Raw genomic sequence first — 20,558 nt, 5'->3', positions numbered from 1 at the left:
CAGCCTACAAAATAAAATCTTTATTTAAATCTCGATGACAGTGCAATACGATCTACAATGAAAATGACTCTGCTCACCTGGTGCAAGTATTGTTATAAAATGCTCCAATCAGTGAAGCTTCGGCAGCTAATTCATTAACCAGTACATTAGTCATTAAAATAACAAAATACCAAAACATTTTTTTTTTTTTTAAAAAAAAGGAAATTATTTCACAGTTTCAGGAACAATCATAACAATGAGAGCAACAAACGATACATCAAAACGTAAAAATATTGAAGGAAAAAAAAACAACTAAGTTTTATATATATAAAAAAAACTGTTTACATTCATAAAATGAAAAAGTCTAAAAAGAATAAAAACAAATCTGGTCATGCAAGATCGTAAGAAATCGGCATATAATAAAAGCAGGCATTCTTCGCTATCAGCTTTATATTAAATGTTATATAAATAAATTTTCAATATTTATACAAAAATTCATAGATAATGAAACACAAAATGGCTGAAAATCGTACATAACTTTTTTTTTTATAAAAATCTAAAAATAACTATTGAAATTTCTTTCAAGTCACATTAATATTTAAAAAAATGCTGAAATATATGAACAGTCTACATGTCCATTTTTTATGGACATGTAGACTGTTGTAGAGTTTTGTTCACCGTTTGTTAGAACTATAAAATCAGCACTGTGATTAAAAAAGGCACTAAGGAGCAAATGTCTAAAACTATTCTTAAATATCTCCGATAACAAAGAAATAACAGAAGTTTGGCACAGTATTTCTTCATGATATGATAGCTTCATTAGCACACAGCAAATGTTTAAACCGGATTACCCATAATACCTTTAGAGTACCCCCATATTTTTAAGGACATCCGATAATAGTAAATTATGTTAGTTCATAAAAGCTTTTTTTTTTTTTTTTTTTTAATTCTGATTGTGCAGATCACATCTCTTGAACCTGTTGAATCTCTTGAATCTGCATTTCTTGATGCACAATTTTTTCTTGTCCAGTCTTGGCCGAAAATCCGTAAGCATAAGGTGAATGACGTACTCCAAAAGAATATGCAGGACCAGGACAATTAGCAGTCTACAAAATAAACAAACAAATAAATAAAAAATAAACAAACAAATGAATAAAAAATTAAACAACAAATAAATAAACATATATACCTTCTCTGGAGAATGGGCACCAGGTCCTGGTTTCTGAGTGTGGTCTGAAGGAATATTAGTACGGCTGCTTAGCGTGAAGCTAGGAGATTTGGATTTATATACTTCAGTACCAGGGACATTGTAAGCGCCAGGACCAGGAACCTATATAATGAAAATACACAACAGGTTGTAGATGTTTCTTTATTTCACTAATGTATTACTTTACTACCACATATGCAAGTGCAAAAAAAAGAATTATATACATTCGAAATTTTAATTACTATTAAAAAGAAAAACGTACTACTCACATGTTTATTGCCATCCCATAAGCCATTCTGTTTGCCACTAATTGTATAGCTTGGAGAGTGACTGTGAACGCTGTCCTTGTTACCTAGCAACGATGGTATATTGTATGTGTTTGGAGCTAAAAAAATAGAAATGTATCTTATTAAATTTCCGATGTAAAAAAAATGATGGTAAGATATTGATGATTTTTATCATTTAAATTGTTTTATTTAAATTTAAACAAAATCTAATTATTCATCTAAGTATCTAGGTTTTATTATGATAATTAATATTTTATTAATGGTTTAACTGAAAAATATTTCAATTGTAGATGATTATTAATGTTTTCTTTTCAGTTATATGTATTATATAACTGAATATGTAATAAAATATATTATTTAGCTGTAAATTAAGTTTTTTCCACAAACAATATTTTTTAATTATCAGAATATCTTTCGAAAAACTACCAGTATTAATTTCAATACACATCATATATAATTTAATAGATAACATTTAATTCCAATATATGAATACGAATTTATAATTAAAATATTAATTAATACACGAATTTATAATTAAAATGAAATTTTTTTAAAAAAAATTAGAATAGCTAATATATAAAGTAAAATAATGACCAAAAGACACGATGATCCATCGTGTTAGAGATGCGCGAAATTAACATTTTTGAGAATACGTCAAAATAGCGAAGCCAATCAGCTCTTTTTATTTCTTCGTCTGCAGTATACGTTGAGACAGTATAGCACGAAACTGTCCAATGTTATAACTAATTATATATCTAAAGAAAAAAGTGTTATATCTAATTAAAATTCAAATATCCGCATAAAATTTTTATCAGAGCATTTTAATGTTAATAGCATTCTTTTTTTTTCTTTCTTTTTTTGGTTATAATTGCTTTCATTACATACTTGTGTTAGATTTGATTTATATTTTTCTCTATTTTTGCACCAAAAACTTTATCATTCAATGAACTTCGTGACATTTAAAATATACATTAATATAGTTTAAAACCCTTGAAGATATTCAGTTCGTCATAAATATATGAAGTCGAGAATGCTATTTCTTAACTTTCTGCGTGGTACTAAAAACAAAACAGGTTTATCCATCCCCTATTGGGAAACAATAATAGGACACATTTTTTGTTTAGTAAAAAAGTAAAATTACCTGGAAAGTCGTCGGGTTTAGCATCCTTTGCTTTCAGGCCAAAAGAATAACTAGGTGAGGGATTCTTCTGTGCTGCCTTCTCGCATTTTTCGGGGCTGTACGCACCTGGAGCAGGGGTCTTGTATGGTTCTGGCTCTTTATTCCTACCTGACAGAGTCGGTCCATTTGCACTTTCCCTACCAGTTCGAGAAAGACCTGCAATATTATAACTACCTGGTCCTGGAGTTTTGTAGTCTTTTTTCTCTTCGTACCTAAAAAAAAAAATTAATTTCGGTCGTGCATGAGGAAATAAGGGTTAATCTTTGACAATTATAGGAAGGCTTATCCTAAAGGGAAATAATGTGAATTTTTGTATAAAATACGAATATATTATGTCCGATAGCATGTCTTCTCCCTCATCTGTTCTAAGTACTCAAAGAATCATGCGTATTTACCGGTGGTTTTATCAATGATGAAAGAAAATCTTTCCATTCAAAATTGAATAACTGGTGGGATTCCCGGGTGTTTGAGCTTGAGAGTTCTTATAAACTGTTCACATCTCAGATGTAACTCTCCCCCCAAAGACAATAAATTATGTCATTAAAATTTAAACTCGTCAATTCAAACAAATGTGTCACATGTGCACAATACTGTCTTTAAGATTGATTCTGGAAAGGCGAGATTCGCTGTTTGCTACCGCTATTGTACTTTTTTAAATAAAAAAAAAACTAAAATGAATTTTGAATAAAATTATAATAATCATTAATAAAGCAATAATTATAATAAACATACCGGCCACCGAATTAGAACCCTTTATGCAGATGTACTTAAACGCTTACGCAGCGCATATGCAAAATACTTGGTCACAATAGGAAAAACAAATGATCTTTCGGAGTTCGATAAAAGGGGTTATTGTGGGTGTAGTCACGATTTTGAAACACGACAAAGCTGATTGGCTTTACAAAAAGGTGAGAGATGTGCTTAATCAGTGGAAAAATAACCCGCATGTTTGTCTAAGAGGCATAACTATGGTACTAAGAAAGAGATTGCCGTTGTCCGAGAAGGTTTGTACGAACAAACAGGCCTTGTTCTGGGCAGCAATTGACCAAAGCATTAAATGAAGGCTGGTCTCGACCCATACTCACCGAACTAAGCTCAGGATATTGAAGAGGATCGGTATTGATAGTTGCATGCCTATACGTAAACCACTGCTTTCTACGAAGTTTAATTCAGTGGCCAGTTTGTGTATAAACGATATAAAAGAATATAATTAATACATTATTATAAAAACATATCTCCTGTATCTAAAAAAAAAAAAAACATTTTGTTTGAGTCAGTTTGGACAAGTGAGTTATTACACTATTTTTACATTGGTTTCAAAATAACCAATTTTTTTTTATAAAATAATAATGTAACATTTTTAATTTATAACACAAGTTTATTTTTTGTTAAATAATTTTAATCATTTTTCTAAATTTTTAAAAAGTTAACTACACCTTTAAATATTTTATATCAAAACATTATATTTTCATATGTGTTTTTAGGAACCATAAAGTAATCTATAAATAAAAAAAGGAAGTACTGTATACAGAAATAGGAATAAATTGTGCAGCACATTTTTCATACTTGGGAGAGAGCTCGCAGAGACGATGTTAAAAGACAACTTTGCGTGTATGCCATCTGTAAACAGCAATCTCTCACCAGGAGACTGAATAAATGCATCAAGTGTATTTTATGATGCACTGCGCGGTGTCACATTATTTGACAACTGTATTTCAGTTGTTACTGCTTGCATTTGTTTTATTCTGCTTCTCTCTGACAGCTGTTATCCAACAAATAACCGGAACTGCCGGACAATGTCTTTGGTAAAGTGAATTTTCGGAATAAACACGTATAATCGTTACTTTACAAAACGGTTCTACGCATGCGCTCAAGGCAAAATGGGTCATCCTACAAGTGACGACAACAGTTAAACTGGAGTGTTTAGCGTCGTAGCGATTACTGCTAGGCAATCATTCTAATTGACAAAGAGCAAGACATTGTATGTCGCGACCTTCTCAGAGAAAGTCAGTAGATCGTGGTAAAGCAGACGAAATACTCCACCTTATGTAAACAAGATGAAAGACACTTGAAGATTCTGAATGTGACTGCAGATAACATTTTATTTTAATTTCCACCCATTTTGGGCTGGTCACAATAGATCTTGATGTCTAGACTTCCATTTGCATCTTGAAAGTCAGGAGCCAATGGGTTTATTCCAAAGTGCTTCTTCTGGTACTCAAGAGCATTCAGACATTACGTTTAACTATCACTTACTCTGAGAGCAACATATATTTGTGGTCGGCCTCAAATTTAATCTAAGGAAAAGAATTATATATACATAGAGAGAGGGGGGGGTTAAAACCAAGTATAAAATTTCTTGGGATCTTTAACGTATTTTACACCCAAGGTAAAAAATTTCTACAACTTTCTCTCATCCAAAGATTTTTTTATTAAGAAGGTCAAGCACCTTTTGTCTACTTGTATATGAGATATATATATGGCTTCTACATTACTTCAACCTTGGTATCTCTCTTGGGTCAGGCTTCCACTGACGAGACCTCTAGGTCGAAACCGGTTAGACGTCTGGTGGATAGGAATACTATAGTCAGTGAAGTTTACTAAAGCACAGCTGTTGCTGTTACCCAGGTGTGTGTGGGGGGGGGAGAATGAATGGCAATGCTGTAGCTAGCCCAAGAAGCTAAGTGAGGCACGGCTGTTGCTCCTCATGTGAAAACCGAGCGGCTCTGTTCAGTGGTGGGGTGAGCCTGTCACTGGGTAGAGCCAATGCCGCTTCTATATACAAGTAGCTCCGAGGCGAATTTTTTCCAAGCGCAAAACTGTTTTGCTTCCTTGAAGAAAAGTATTAAAATCAAGTATAACATTTCTTGGTATCTTTAACATAAATTAAAAATAGAAAAATAATACTTTTTTTTCTATCTTATTAAAATATTATTTTGCAACTCTAATAGTAAACCAATTAAAAAAACGTTCTTTTTTCTGAAGAAAAATTAATTCATATTCTCCATCCTTCAAGTAACAAAAAACTGCTTCTAATTTCCTGTTTCTTAAATTTCATTAACATTTTCGCCCAAAATTAGCATACTGCAGCGTTTAGAAAAAACTTTAATTTATCATCTCTCACACTTAAGGCTTCAAAAGTTGGCATTTCAGTATTACATAGCAGACGATTTAAGCATATTATCGTTGATATGTTATTTTTAAGGTTGACGTTGGACATTGCTATACGAGTTTGAATGACGTTGTTATTTGAAGCACGTGACCTCGTCCTATTACCACACCACCTGATGTCTTAAAGTGGCTCCACAATTCCAAGAAGCTCGCAAAACTCCGGTAACAAGGAACTGTGCATTCCTGTATGCTTTGTGACCTGCCCACACATAAATTAGCATTCGTTATGTAGTGTTAACCTTATAAAACGATTGAGATACATTGACTGATTCAGAAAGATGAGCAATAGCAGCTAGAACATTGAAGAAGCTGCTTCTAGTACAGAAGACATTAAGGCTTAAAGCTAGTAGGGGGTGGAAAGAATATTAATAATATAGGCGACTTACTTTCCTCCAAATGAATAGGAAGGACCTTTAGATAGTTTCGAATCCTGTTTTCCTGTACCTGAAATTAAAATAATGTTTCGAAAATTATATATGTGCGACAGGAAAGTTAAAATAAATATATTTAATTAATATTAAATAGATTTCTCTGGGTATAAATAGGATTAACTATATAAAAGAGGTATATATCCCCCCCATATAACCAGTTATCAACTTATGACAATGCTTATGGCGTCAAACGATGCGCGCATCGTTTGACGTCATAAGCATTCGGTTGTTAGCGATTTTTTACTGAATAAAGTAGGTTCAACTGTTGAACTATTATCAGTTCTTGTTGTATACGTCTTCAATGTAGGCCATCGTGCTAATCTTGTCCATTCGGGAACGCTATTTCAATGCCAAAATAGGCATCGAATTAGCGGTTTCACCGGCGTTTTTTTTTTTTCGTCTGACAGGAATCCTATTGACATATATATTCATTAAAGTGTCATAAGAATCATTTTTATTATTTTTTAACTATTGAAACCGGATATAATGTAGTTTTATTTGGGATATCTATTTCAAAATATCCCAAATAAAAGTGGAATCCTTAAAATAACTTGGAACATAACATCCAAAGTTGTTCGAGATATATCTTGTTCTTAGAAAAATTAAATATATCAACAATGTCCTTGAGTTTTCACACGCGTCTAGCTTTTAATGGCACCGTCCACGGTAGATGCTGTCAAGAGTGGTTGAAGTTCTAGGCCAACTAGATTTTTTTACAACGTTAATGACAGTCTTTCGACATTTAATCTAGTCCCGCCACCGAGATATAAATGTCGCTAGGTAGGAACTTCTAGAAACGCCAAAATCGCAAAAAACACTTTACTATTCCTGATGCATGGACACAGATGAAAGAGATACGACATCTTTATAATGACTTATAACGAACATGGTAATGTTATTCCCTGTCGGGAAAATATGCAACCAGATTAAGATAGATCTTTCATTTGCGTATTCTGCAATGATCATAATAATACTAAAATATGGCAAATTATAATTGTTCATACACATATATATATATATATACACATACATATATACATACATACACATACATACATATATATATATATATATAATCGAAAGCATGGCTATCGTGAGAGCTTGGTATCATTGATGCAGTTGCAAGACATCGTGCTTATCAAACTTACAGGGATATTTGTGAAACTGGCTTTATTATTTTGTTCATGACACTAAGAAAATTATCATGATTATGTACATGCAACTGGATATGGACTGGAAACTATATCTTAATTCTTATGATACTCAAACATTGCTGTCTCAAAATCAGCAGAAGAATATCTTCTTTTAGTTGATATGGACCTGCATTATACTCTTAGGTGTATTCTTAAATAACTAATGGAGTCCTGCATTTTTCAACTAAAAAAATGAAAGACAACTCATTCTTACGTGTGAGTGCAAATAGCGAAAATAAAAAAAGAGAGAGGAAGCCTCATCGAAGATGCATTGAAAAAATAAACAAATAAAAAACCATGCATTATACATATCAGTCGTTTACCCTCGTCCATGCTCACATTCACTCAACATCTGCTAATATTCTAACAAATCATCGTAGAGCAACCAGATTTCATAAAATATTGATTACCAAATATGGCACACGAAGCAGACAGTGATTTAACCCAGAATCGACATGAGTCATAAGGAGTGACCCCAAACTTGTCTGTATTGATAACGACAGCCTACGACATTTCAAAATAGCATCCCACTAGTCTTGAAATTTATCTCAAGATCCCGCCTTTCCGCCTATCTCTGTCCATAAACAGGACAAAATTGGTCATTGTATCAAACATGGACAAATTCCACACAATGAACAGCAGGGACAAAAAAAAAAGTTATTTATCTTTCAATAAAGTAAATTCAAATGCAGAGAAAGTTTTGCCAGATGGCGTTGTGTTTACATTGTGACGTCATTTTTGCTTCAAACTGCGTTTAATTAAACTGCTAACAAATTTTAAGTTCCTAAAATTAATGACGTAGTCGTAAAAATCCGTCATTGGTCATACTATGACCATATGTTCAGACTTAACAGAACTTCCTTAATCAATAAATACTTTCGTTGTGATCTCTAACCTCCAAGTGTCTTCATCGTCCCATTTTCTCAAAGGAAGTGGCCTACATTCCTTTTGTCTCCCATGACACCTCGGCTGTTAATCATAATCACCAATAGGCCAATTTTACCTTCGCGCTACAGGTGACTGCTTACCTGTTCACTGACCACGTATCAAACCTTATCTACATAGCCTGCACCTGCTCGCTATTCGTATATCGTGATATTTTGTACGTTCTTCCTTTTATGGATAACTTTTAAAGCGCATGATATTTCTGACGCCTCTAAATGCAGTCACGTTATTTCACTATATTCCCGTTACACTAATAACTTAGGTTTCATCATAGAGGGCGCTGCTAACTTCAACCTACTGTGAGTGTCGATTTTAAATATTATGGTTGAAAGTAGCAGGCGAAAAAATATAAACAATGTGCTATTAATTCGATGGTTATCGCATTTTTTGGGGTTATGTATGGAAATGATTAATAATCATAAAAAAATACGTTTGTAATGATTTCTTTTGAAAATGAAATCCTAAATTATCGCAACAATGGAACTCAAACGTTTTTGGCATATGAATTACAGATTTTTTGTTTGATTAATTTTTTCACTCAAAAAGGTTCGATTTAAGTCGAGTGATATTAATTTACAAATTTTAGGATATTCTAAATATCAAATTGTATTCAATTCTACCCAGAAGCGAGTTTGTTAATCGTGTCGTTTTTACCACATTTTGGCTATTAAAAATGATTGTAATGAATCCAAAACTGAGCTCGTTCAACAGACTTTAGTATGGATACAAAATATTATATTTTGAAACCGTAAATCAAGTAATATGGTATTACTAAACTAGGATAACGAACATAAGAAAAAAATACTGTACTAGATAAAATAGAGAAAAAAAAACGGAAGGAAAACTTCAAAAATGAAATAAATACGAGATACAGACATGATCATCCTTTTTTTGTTTTATGACATTGACAAACACGTATAACCACTGGAGAGACGTCTTAAGAGAGTGCAAGCATGTTCTCCCCCTGCGTGATGCAGTAGACAGGTAAATGAATTGCTGGGTCGAAGCTAACAGGAAGTATTGAAAGTGTTGGTGGGGATAGGGGAAACAGTTCGTGAGCTGCATCGGTGGGAAAGGCAAAATATTCCGATAACAACTTCCAGCTGTTCTTAGGTAGAGTAATGTAAGGCTGAATACCACGTGCTCCCAATTTATAGATAAGAACGCTGCACTATCTTTAGATCCGTCATTACGAGATACCTGAATAATTGGAACAGTAGACGGAGAACCTGTAATCTTCCGTCACCGCTTCTGTTAACGAGAGCGTAGAAGGATACAGTTAACGTGAATTTAACTACTGCATCACCGTTAGCCGACTTGGATGGGTATGATAGAGAGAGAGAAAGTGAAAATCCTTCAAAAGTATGTTTTTGTATAACATGTTAGAGTTTATACTTAATAAATTAATTATTCTCTATAAGTAATGACTAAATCAGCAATTCGACTTATAGAAGTAGTCACTGTATACTCTTTAAGTGACAGACCGAGGTTCGAATCCTGTGTAGAATAGAATGCGAAACACTCATACGTAGCACATGTTGGAAATGCGTCGAGTCTAGGAGATGAAGGGAAGAGATTGCTGCTGGCCGATTTCCAAAAAGTTAAGACTAAAAAAGTATTGCCTACTCTTTGAGGAAATGAGAAAGGCATTAGTGAAATACTTTATTTTTTATTGAAAATTATCTCTAACCACTTGTTATTTATAATGTTTGAGTGACTCTGCCCATACCCCATTTTCTCATTCCTATTCATAGCGTACTGAAAATCTCAATTTTAATAATATCATGCAACTTAAAAAGACGCTATAAAATCAGTTTAAGCATCCGAATATATGTTTTCCATGAATGAATTCTTTGATTCATCAGTGAACGTACCATAACTAATAATAACGTCATAATTAGGCTAAATACTTACCAAAAGTCGAAGGGAGAGAAATGGCTGCTGGTCCGGGGGTACCATATTCAGCAGCAATCATACCCCTTCGTTTGGTAGGTGTCCAAGGCCTTTGCTGGATATAAAAGCCACTGCAATTGGTGTCCTCCTAACAAACAAGACGATATATTGTTAGTTTAACTTTCAATTAAATTTAAAAAAAAACAACATAAAATTAAAGGAAACCTTAATAAAATGCCATTAGATCGAAACTACATTTGTAAATCGGTCGGCGTTGAATTTCAGTGAATACATTCAGCTGTGATGCAGACGTGCTTTTGATTTCCAAGAAATCTTTCGCACATTTGGGTGAATGAGAAGCTCATTTTCTTCAAATCATTCCCTGCCCTCTACACAAACAAGGAAGTTTCTAAGTAATAGTAAAATCTTGTTTTACGTGTAACTTTATTGTCTGTATGCACGCCTCGGTTGCTTATTCTGAATATAAATAACAGTCGATGGTGTGTTAGACAAATAACAGACCATAAACTTTCTTTCCGTGAAAACCACGAAAGCATTTTCTTTGCTTAATAATACCGCTATCTGGGCAGTTTATTTATGCACGTTTCGCAACGGTGTGTTAAGATCAACTTTGTCCGTATGTTTGTCCGGTTGTATGCATATAACAGGTAGTTAAGCATATCTCCATACCATGTCATATCAATGTACGTTTTTTTTATGGCAATTTCCTTTTGTCTGTTACAAAAATAAAATAAAAAGAATGATTTTGATATTCCTAAAATAATTGCACAATTAATAATATAACTATTTCGAAGAAAGAAGCCGAAAATATTTATTTCTTTTAAAAATAGCGTATTCCTTGTGAAGTTGAAAGTTGCTGAATCATAAGTGTTAGCGCCATCTGCCGGCCATTTCAAATTGTCATTATAGTAATTATAACTTGCTCGTAATATCAAACTAGATTTGTTTTTTCTAAAATAAAACAAGAAATTAAAAGAGAGGGAGAAATAGATTCCTTTTTTTCATTCTAATAAAATAGAAGGCAAAAAAGAAGTAATTAAAACACTTACAGCTATAAGCAACTGCTTTTTCACTTTTACTTCTGCTTCCTCTAGCTCTTCAAATACTATTAGACACGACTGATCTGGCACTCATCTCGGCGTTACAAAAACAAGAAAAAAAACAAAAAAAAAAAACGGATGTATCTTGTACCCTGTGCTATCAGTCCGAGTGGCACATTTATTATGCTGTCACAACGGCTTTTCGCGTACTTAAATCTCAAAATATGTAAACACTTTCCCATATTTTCTTGCAGAAAAACCACATTGTTTGCCCGTTACCTTAGCAACAGCCGATTAAGTCTAATAAGGCGCCTTTCTCGGAAGAATCTACAAACAAAATTATCACCAAGTGTCCACTGAACGTCTGCTTACAAGACTGGCTAATCGAATTAAGCTGTTCAAACACCGAACATAATCTTTTCCCAGAAAGGTAAATCAAGTATTTTATAAGATGGGTCAACAGTTACAATATTTCTGATTTAGCATTTTTTTTTTTTTTTGTTCTTTCTTCCAGTTAAGAAAAGAAAAAGAAAAAAAATAAGAACGGGAAAATAAGCAAAGCTTTCGGGTTGTAAATATTTTCGGATAATTAGAGTAATGAATAAGAGGGATTTATTGTCGTGTTATTTGATAAAATCGGATTATCAGCTTCCTTCGCTGCTAATATTTAGTCGTCTTATCAAGATAACAGACGAAAAAAAAAAAAATCTCGCTTATGAACTAGAAACCTTGTTTACAAAATTGTTGAAAAGAATCAGTTCGTAACAAGTAGTCAAAGCATACTCAATAGACTTTATATACTTAATCTTCAAGAGTGTTTTTACTAAAAAAAAGATCGAATAAAAATGTCTAACTAACTGCATTAGGTATGCTTATAGATGAATCCAATTTTTACGTAACCCAAATCTAAATTCAGTTGTTCAAGCGACTCTAAATCACATTCGACTCCTACCCTACCTTTCTCAGCATCCTCCTATATCCTGCTTCGACCTTCATTTGAAAAATCTCTTATTTTAGTGAGGAATCCTACTGTGGACATGGAGGGCTGCCCTATCTTTAATGCCCTATCTTCGTCTGCCGCGCAGACGAAGTGAGGGTTTCTTAACACTTAGTGATAGTAAATGCATTGCTGGTTTCTTATAAGATATAAGAGTTTCACCAACTAGAAGCGGTTTTTGGAGAGGTCAATAGCACGTGTTTGACTAAGGTCAGCAAGTTTTTTTTTTTGTTGTTTTAAAAAAATACTAAATTTTAGCGATTTTATTACGCATAATGAAGATATAAGTTTTGTGACGAGTGAAATTTGGAATGACTAATATTGTCCCGAATTATATTTGGAAAAACGCATTTAAATGAGAATCGCTCAATATTAAATTGAATCAAAATCTGCCAAGAGAACTGAATGATAAATATATAACGATATGAGACGTGGCTATGTTCAAAGCACTTTATTGGTAAACAGATGCAGTGACTGGCAACTTCTACTCAAATTTTAATAGACAAATGACCTCGGGAGACTCCGTAGCTTAACTGGTTTTCGACAAAGTCCTTTGCCTGGAGAGACTTGTTCGAGTCTCGTCTATGACGCGAACAGTCTTTATCAGAATCCTCAAAATAGGCAAACCGGCGCGGTAAATGCACACATCCACAGACATAAAATCCTTACCTTTTGAGGATGCAGTAGAAGAATGGCAAGACGAATGCATTACTTGCGTAAAACTCCTAATCAATGGACTTAACCGGTCTAAGACTCAAAAAAACTTTTCCTGGAAGGGAAAAAACCCTTCGATTTCAGCATGAGCCCAACTAATCTTCAACTGAAAAACCCTTAAAAGATTCCGCGAGTGCCAGACGGGATTCGAATCGAGATATTTCCAGCGAAAGGGTTGATCCAGATTGAACTATGAAGAAAATAGAAAAGAAAATAATCAAAACGAGGTGTAGTATCCGATGCAAGGAAGCAGAGACTATAATAGCATCGACATCAGAACACAAATAGAATCCTCAGAAGCAAAAATGCTGCTAAGGGTCTTTTCCCAATAAATCTAATTCGTTTTACGCCATCATAACCGGAAGTGCCCTTTTTTTAACTAAGGAAAACCGACAACTTTGTCTGAGAGTACACGCAATTGATAGAAGTCTTATTGTCTTAGTTGTTTCAATGATAATTCTACACAACTCCACCCAAATTCTTCCTCCTTCCTATTCTTTTCAGTGTCACGGAAATACTCCGTGTAGCTTTCCAAGCACCTTGATCTTTTATCATCCATTTTATGGTAAACCTCACTCAATAGATCAAAATAAGAGTAGTTTGAATTACTTTGAGATTCCAACAGATGAAAGAACATGCGAGATCAGAAATTTATATTGAAAGACGAACAATTGGATAAAATATAATTTTGTCGCTTTTCAACTATTTCCTGAATAGCATTGTTGACATTATCAAGTGGTACTTAAAATATGTTTTAAGCAAGCAATAATTATTCGCTATGTAATAAATCCTCAACCATTCTGCAATGTTTATGTGTCCTGATTACCTTATTGGGATCAATCGCCAGTGCTTAATCTTTTTGCATTTTTTTTCGCTTTCTGAGAAATTGGGTCACACTTGTACTCTTTGAAGTGAACCGGCCAGCCTTGTTGTCATGGTTACCGTGACGTTTCGAAGCTCAATAAACATGGAGATAGAATAGAAGCAAGCTAATAAAATGGTAATTACCACACATCAAGGTTGGAAAAGAAAAAACACAGCGATTAACTTCATAACTTGTGAATTAATCTTATTAGCACTTCTTTTCAATGCGATAAATGATTTTACTAATCTGTATTAGACAAACAGCTGAATTCACTCATTGTAGATAATCTTATTAGCTGTGTTTTTAACCATGCGGGGGGATTACATACCCCCAAATACATTTTTGATATGAAGCATTGTAGATAATCTTATTAGCTGTGTTTTTAACCATGCGGGGGGTTACTACCCCCAAATACATTTTTGCTATGAAGCAATTTAGAAGAGAGAAAGAGATTGATTATAAGTTATTAGGGTGTGTTTCTTCGAAAAGGTTCTGAAGTTAGTTTAGGATTGTCTATGAAAACGCAGGAATCTAGTTACTGTCGACTTGTCTCTACAGATGGCGTTAAGGGTCACTTATCCTCAATGGATAAAGTGAGTAAAGATTTTTTATTTAAAAAAAAAGCTAAAAGTAGGGCTAATAGTTTTTTCTCACTTGACAAAAATGGAACGCTGTCCTCCTGACCCCTTATTGTCCTCCAAATAAGGAGATAGACAAACATTGAGGAAAGCATATGTTTTGAACCCGCCCCACCTCTCTTGTTCATGCAATATTATGTATTATAGTTGGGGGGGGGGACACATGGTTTGATGTCAGTACACCTCTTTTAACTTGTATTACTTTTAACATGGGACTAATTGCACTATCATGTTTCACACTTGAACTAAATAAGGTCCCCTTCTCTTGATCCAGAAAGAAAGCTCGTTTCTTGATAATCTTTGTCATTAAGAAAGTAAAGCAGCATACAGCTATGATACAGTAAGAAAAAAAAAACGGCGAAGAGAACTAAAAGACAGAAAAAAATACATTAATGAATTTAAAAAAAAAAATCAGGGGAAAAATGAAAATATTGAATAAAAAAGTAACATAAGCGTATTTAAAATTTACGCAGAACTGTCAAACGTTGCGAGACTGGAAATGAGATTCAAAATTTGTATACTATTAGAATAAAAACATTTAACGCCTACTAAATAAAATATGCAACTGGTATTGCATATTTTATTTAGTAGATAACTATGCTTATGCATAGTTTTCATTGTTTTTGGTTTGTTTTAAATGTAAATAAATTTTAATATAAAAATATTTATAAAACCCAACATATTATTCTATACATTAATAGAAAATATAAACCTCAATATAAAAATCTATTACATTATAATTATCCAATAGAAAATAATCTAATTTATCCACTAAATTAAATGTTAAAACATTTTAAAATTAACAACTACCTTCAAATATAGTTTGCATTTTAAATGTTCTTAAATGTCGTTTATTGATGTTGAGTTATATAAAATCACAAATGAATGTCAAATGTTTGCGTGCATGTGGGGTGGAGGAGAACCCAGCCTAAGAACGCAACATGCATACCAGACATTCTCTGTTAAGTACTTCCGCTTTTATTCACTCCACAACTACATATCAAAACAGAATTTTAGGTTAAACAAATGTACTTTTTTAAAGTTACCGCTGTATATGGGAAAAGTAGTGTGGGTCCTATTGTTTCCACTAAATTCAGGATCATATCACGATAAACGAATACCATCTATTTGAAACGATCGCTGAACATATTTAGAATCAATTTGAAATTCTAAAGATGCCAAACTCCAGGAGCATCCGGTTGTTCATAGTACGATAGACTTAAGTTGAGTATGCCTAACAAGTGGAAGTCGCTGTTCGCTACGACCAGCATCTCACATACCCCACAGGTCCTGTGACCTTGAAAAGTACAGCAAGGCTTTTGAACTTCTATCATATTAAGGTATGCCTGTGTTGAGAGGTTTAAACTTTCCTGCCTGCTTACAACCATATAAAGACAGGGTCGGACCATCAACCCACTTGACACCTACGATGAAGAACCGGTGACTGTATGTGTGTGTGTGTGTGTGTGTGTGTGTTACTTGGCACGCGCCTTTTGCATTGCAACATATAGTTGTTTCATAACGAGGATGGAGGGTCCAGAACAACTGGAGGCTTTGTAATAAATTCTACTTACGCATGATGTCTGGGATTATATTTAAGTAGATATTATATATTACCACCTCAGAACCCATTCTCCAAGACCGTTGATAACAAAGTGCCATGAGGCATTCTAACAAATTTTTTCACGCGCCATATACGGACTCACGAGAAAATTCGGCACTTGAAGTGTCATAATAATAGCACTTTAATGCCTGATTACTTACACATAAAACTACAAGCGCATTAGGATCATCTATTAGCAATCAAAAGACAATTGAATCAATGACATCATTAAATCAAACATTAATTGTATACATTTTATTCATGTAAATAATTATTCATTAATAAATAACTTATGGATCAGGAAAAGTACATTTTAATTATTTTTTTTTCTCTGTTAACATAAATAAAGAAAAAGTTTTAGAGTTCTAAAATTTTATTGCCTTTAATGACTGACAGGTGTTGGAAAGAATCCAGAAATATTGCTTATCTTCAATAAGTATAATTTAATAGCAAACTTCCTTCTTAGTGAATAAAAAAAATGAACTTGCTTGTGCGATACGCACTGTAGCACAATGTTAACAGAGAATAGACACATTTACGCATGCGCCATCATTCTCAATGGCAAGGCCGTCGTTTGTCCTTATTAGGAATTGGCAGAACTTTTTCCCAGTTAAGAATGGCAAAAATATCAACACTTAATGATAGTCAAATTTGAGTGACCTTCTTGCGAATCAGATAAATGATTACATTTTTTTTTTTTTTTTGTATTTTTCCTTGTGTTTATCAACTCGTTTCAAAGCATTACACTTACAGGAAATTACAATAATTTAGTTTCGTAAGAAGGCTTAATTACATTGTCAAGGTTGTTACCTCTAACTGCTATTAATGTATTAAAAAGGCATTAAATATCGCTCAAATTTGCATTTTATTTATCAGTCGGTGTCTTTATCATTTAAATGTAAACAATTTTCAAACGATATTAAGAACCCGCTCTGTAAAAAACGGGTTCTTATCACTCAGTTAAGCCTAATGTTAATTGATTGTTGGAAGTGGATACTTCCATTTTTTTTATTGCACAGCCATTCCGATGATATTTATCATCACAGATGCACCAAGACGATGCAGAAATAGGAATTGCAATTACATCAATACTGTAAATACTTCATTCTGAACATTAGCACCTTCTAATTACAGTTAATGTCTCTACTAATAAAACAGCTTCAGCTAATGGATACCAATTCAAGGAGATGCAACTGAAACACACTTAGTCCTTTGACCTTAATGAGTAGGTGTGCCGAATTTCAGATTTCCTTACGTGAGTCAGGGATAAGAACGAAGCCAAGATGCTAATTAAACTGGACAAGGACACCGATAACTGTGGGAAGACCTTGAAATCCATCCAGGTACATAGGAAGTTGTTCGAAAAAGATTTATACCAGCAATTTATGGTTGTTATAAATCTCTATAATGGTTTAAGCTTACTCTTTCTCGTTTTCCAAGTGTTCTTTTCTTTCACTTTCAATACCCTAACTCTTCTTCTAAGAAGCTATTTTTAAATACGGTCTGTTTTAATTTGATTTAATTTTCTTCGTTTCAATGTCCAGATGTTCAGAGAATCCATCTCATTCCATATACAAGAAAATAATATGGAGGCGTTACGTAGGGGTTGGGGGAAAAGAATAAGGGAAACAAGTATGCCAGAGGCATATTGCGTGAGGTATAAGGTACAAGCTACAAAACAAGTCTTCTGACGGAAGGGGAGGGATGGCAGAAAGTAGGTTGCCCCCTTCTCTATCGGGAACAGGTAGTCTCCTATAACCGCCTACGCTGTGTTAAAAGTGTGCTTATGTACAGCTTGCTAACCTAGCATTTAGGACATACACAACAGATTACTGTAATTATGGGTCTTTACTGGTAACTACTACGATGTCAACTGTGTGAAACTTATTAAGAAAAATGTATGAACGGCAAACCTTTATTTAGGGAGTGATTTGAATCACGCGTCGATGAGAAAAACATATTCAAATACATTGAATATATTTGAATTCTTTCTTTATATACATCTATAAAGTAGCGATTGTATTTTGATGATAAGAGTGAAGTGTTTTAAATTCCTCGACTAAAATCAACCCTAGACGCGAGAGCTCGCAGTCGTGTTAATGATGTGATGTTGAAGTGTTAGGCCAAAGGAAGCCCAGTTTCCAACACCTTCCTACAATCTAGTTGTAATCAACGAATCATCTTTAGGCTCTTTGCCATTCAACGGGCTCAAAGAACCTCTGGTGGCGAGAAAGTCAATGATTTATTTTTCTTCCCTATGCTGGTTGTGTATCAGTAAAACTAGTCAATCTTTTGTGACTATAAAATTAAAACAGTGTTTATGACTATTCTCAGAATACAATCCCTAATTCCATCCATTAACCCTAGTCTTCTGAAATATCAAGAAGTTTATCTCCAGTCGTGTGTGCGAGATATTGCGGACAACAGAACTATTCGTCAGCACATTGTAAAGCATACCAGAAACGCGAGGCTACACCATCGTAAACATGTACGTTATCTACAACTTATCGACATAATGTCTCAACGGAAAGATAAAGTTAACAGATCATAGTGATTGAATTCTGATGAAAGGAGTAAACTGTTTTAATTTGTATACTCTTAGTGTGACAAGATCGAGGGAAAATCTAAGAGTCTATGGAGATGTCATTAGACTATGTATACTGCTTGGAAAGGAATCAATAGACGCATTCCATGGACAAGATGCATCGTGCCATGTAACGAGTGACGTGTATAAATTGGAGGAATATGATGCTTCCAAGTCAGTGCACTGTGTCCAAGTGAAATGGCTGCGAGAAGGGAACTGATGGGGTTTGAAAAAGAGGTGCTGCGATGGGATGCCATGTTGCACGCCTATCTGTTCGGCAAATTGTTGACAAATTGGGCCATCCCAGGTCAACAGTCAGTAATACCATACTGAAATGGAAGCGCAGAGAGTCGACTGACAGTACTATCCGCAGAAGACGACTCACCACACTCACCGAACGCAGGGTGCTAAGGAGGATAATATGTAGAAACCACCATTCGTCGGCAGACACGTTGAATGCAGAGTTTTGAGCATTGAATGGAACACGCATCTGTACAAAATATTCAGAACTGAGGGCTCACAAGATGAGTTTCCATGATAGGACCGCAATATGCAAGGTCCACATTACCCGAACCAAAATTCGCCTTCAGTGGTGCAAACAGCAGGTACAGTGGGACGCTGAAGCTTGAAAAGCTGTGTTATGGAACGACGAATCTCGATTTCCTTCCCCCCCCCACACACACACATCGAGTAGATGGACGGATGTGGCGGATGCCCATCGTACGTCTCTTACCAGAGAGTGCGTAACCCCAATTATGAAATTCGGAGTTGACAGTGTGATGGTCCTATTTTTCCCCTGGTTTGGTCTCGGACCTCGGTTTTTTGGTGCCACGAACATGGAATTCCGAGAGGTATCTGAATATTGTGGACAATGCAATGCTTGCTACATTGTGACGTTTCTACGGAACTGTCTTTCAGCAAGACAATGCACCGCGTCATAAGCCTGTTGCTGCTATAACTGCATGGTTTGTGGACACAAACGTCTCCATACTTGATTAGCCTCCGCAGAGCCCTGATCTCAACCCTATTAAACATCTGTGGGATGAATTGGAGCGTCGGATGAGGTTAACGGACGTCTGCTCCGCAACAGTCCAAGACCTCATTACATATAGGAAGAATAGTCCCAAAATTCCCATTGATTGCTATCGTACTCTCGTGGAAAATATGTCCCGTTGGATTACTGCAGTCATCGTAGCGAAAGGTGGTCCTACATCTTAAGGTAGGTGCAATGGTTGTTCGTTCTTTGCACTATGATGTCCGTTGACTTCTTTCCAAGCAGTGTACTTGAATGTATTCGCCAGCATTAATTCGTCTCTGAATGCTTCCTACCCATGATCAAACACGCAAAGAAGAGTACGCCAACACAACAATGGGTAGGTGCTCTCAAATAACTTGAATTATTGGAATCCTACATAATATTTGAAGTTATCAGGCTAATCATTTGCTCTCTCTCATGTGTCATTCATCCCGAAACGCAAAATACACCAGCGCTATGGGTAGGCTAAAGATTTTAATCATTTTTATTCATTCATTTTATTCATTTATTATTTATAGTCCGGAAACCGTGCTTTAGGACCAGCCACATGGTTTACAAGCCACTTCGGTGGTTGTAATAAACAGAAATGTAGTCCTGCACCCACCGACGAAATTCATTTCCCATCTAAAACAATCCATGTCTGCGGCGAACTCACAGCTGCTGGTTTCAAGTTGGTTCGTTAAGTACTCGCACCAGGCTTTTGATATTTCCTGCACAGCCGAAGACATCCCATGTAATGAGGGCGAATCTATGTAAGCATAATACTGGAGGCGT

The 20,558-nt window shown here is 34.7% G+C and overlaps 1 protein-coding gene across 1 annotated transcript; it reads right to left on the bottom strand.

Moving 5' to 3' along the window:
* On the bottom strand, positions 1-11,427 carry LOC150093731 (ciliary microtubule associated protein 1B-like). The gene is made up of 7 exons (XM_090412991.1): positions 11,357-11,427; positions 10,308-10,434; positions 6,211-6,268; positions 2,615-2,865; positions 1,456-1,571; positions 1,169-1,309; positions 1-1,085 (listed from the first exon to the last, which is right to left on the bottom strand). Exons 2-7 carry the CDS (start codon positions 10,366-10,368, stop codon positions 942-944), a joined length of 771 nt encoding a protein of 256 aa, XP_090269117.1. The 5' UTR covers positions 10,369-10,434; positions 11,357-11,427; the 3' UTR covers positions 1-941.
* Between the last annotated feature and the right edge of the window lie 9,131 nt (positions 11,428-20,558).

The sequence above is a fragment of the Typopeltis vanoorti genome, chromosome 23 (assembly GCF_054136105.1).
Source record: "Typopeltis vanoorti isolate ZY-2024b chromosome 23, IOZ_Tvanoo_1.0, whole genome shotgun sequence".
Lineage (NCBI taxonomy): Eukaryota > Metazoa > Arthropoda > Arachnida > Uropygi > Thelyphonidae > Typopeltis > Typopeltis vanoorti.
This window is presented reverse-complemented; position numbering and strand designations above follow the sequence as displayed.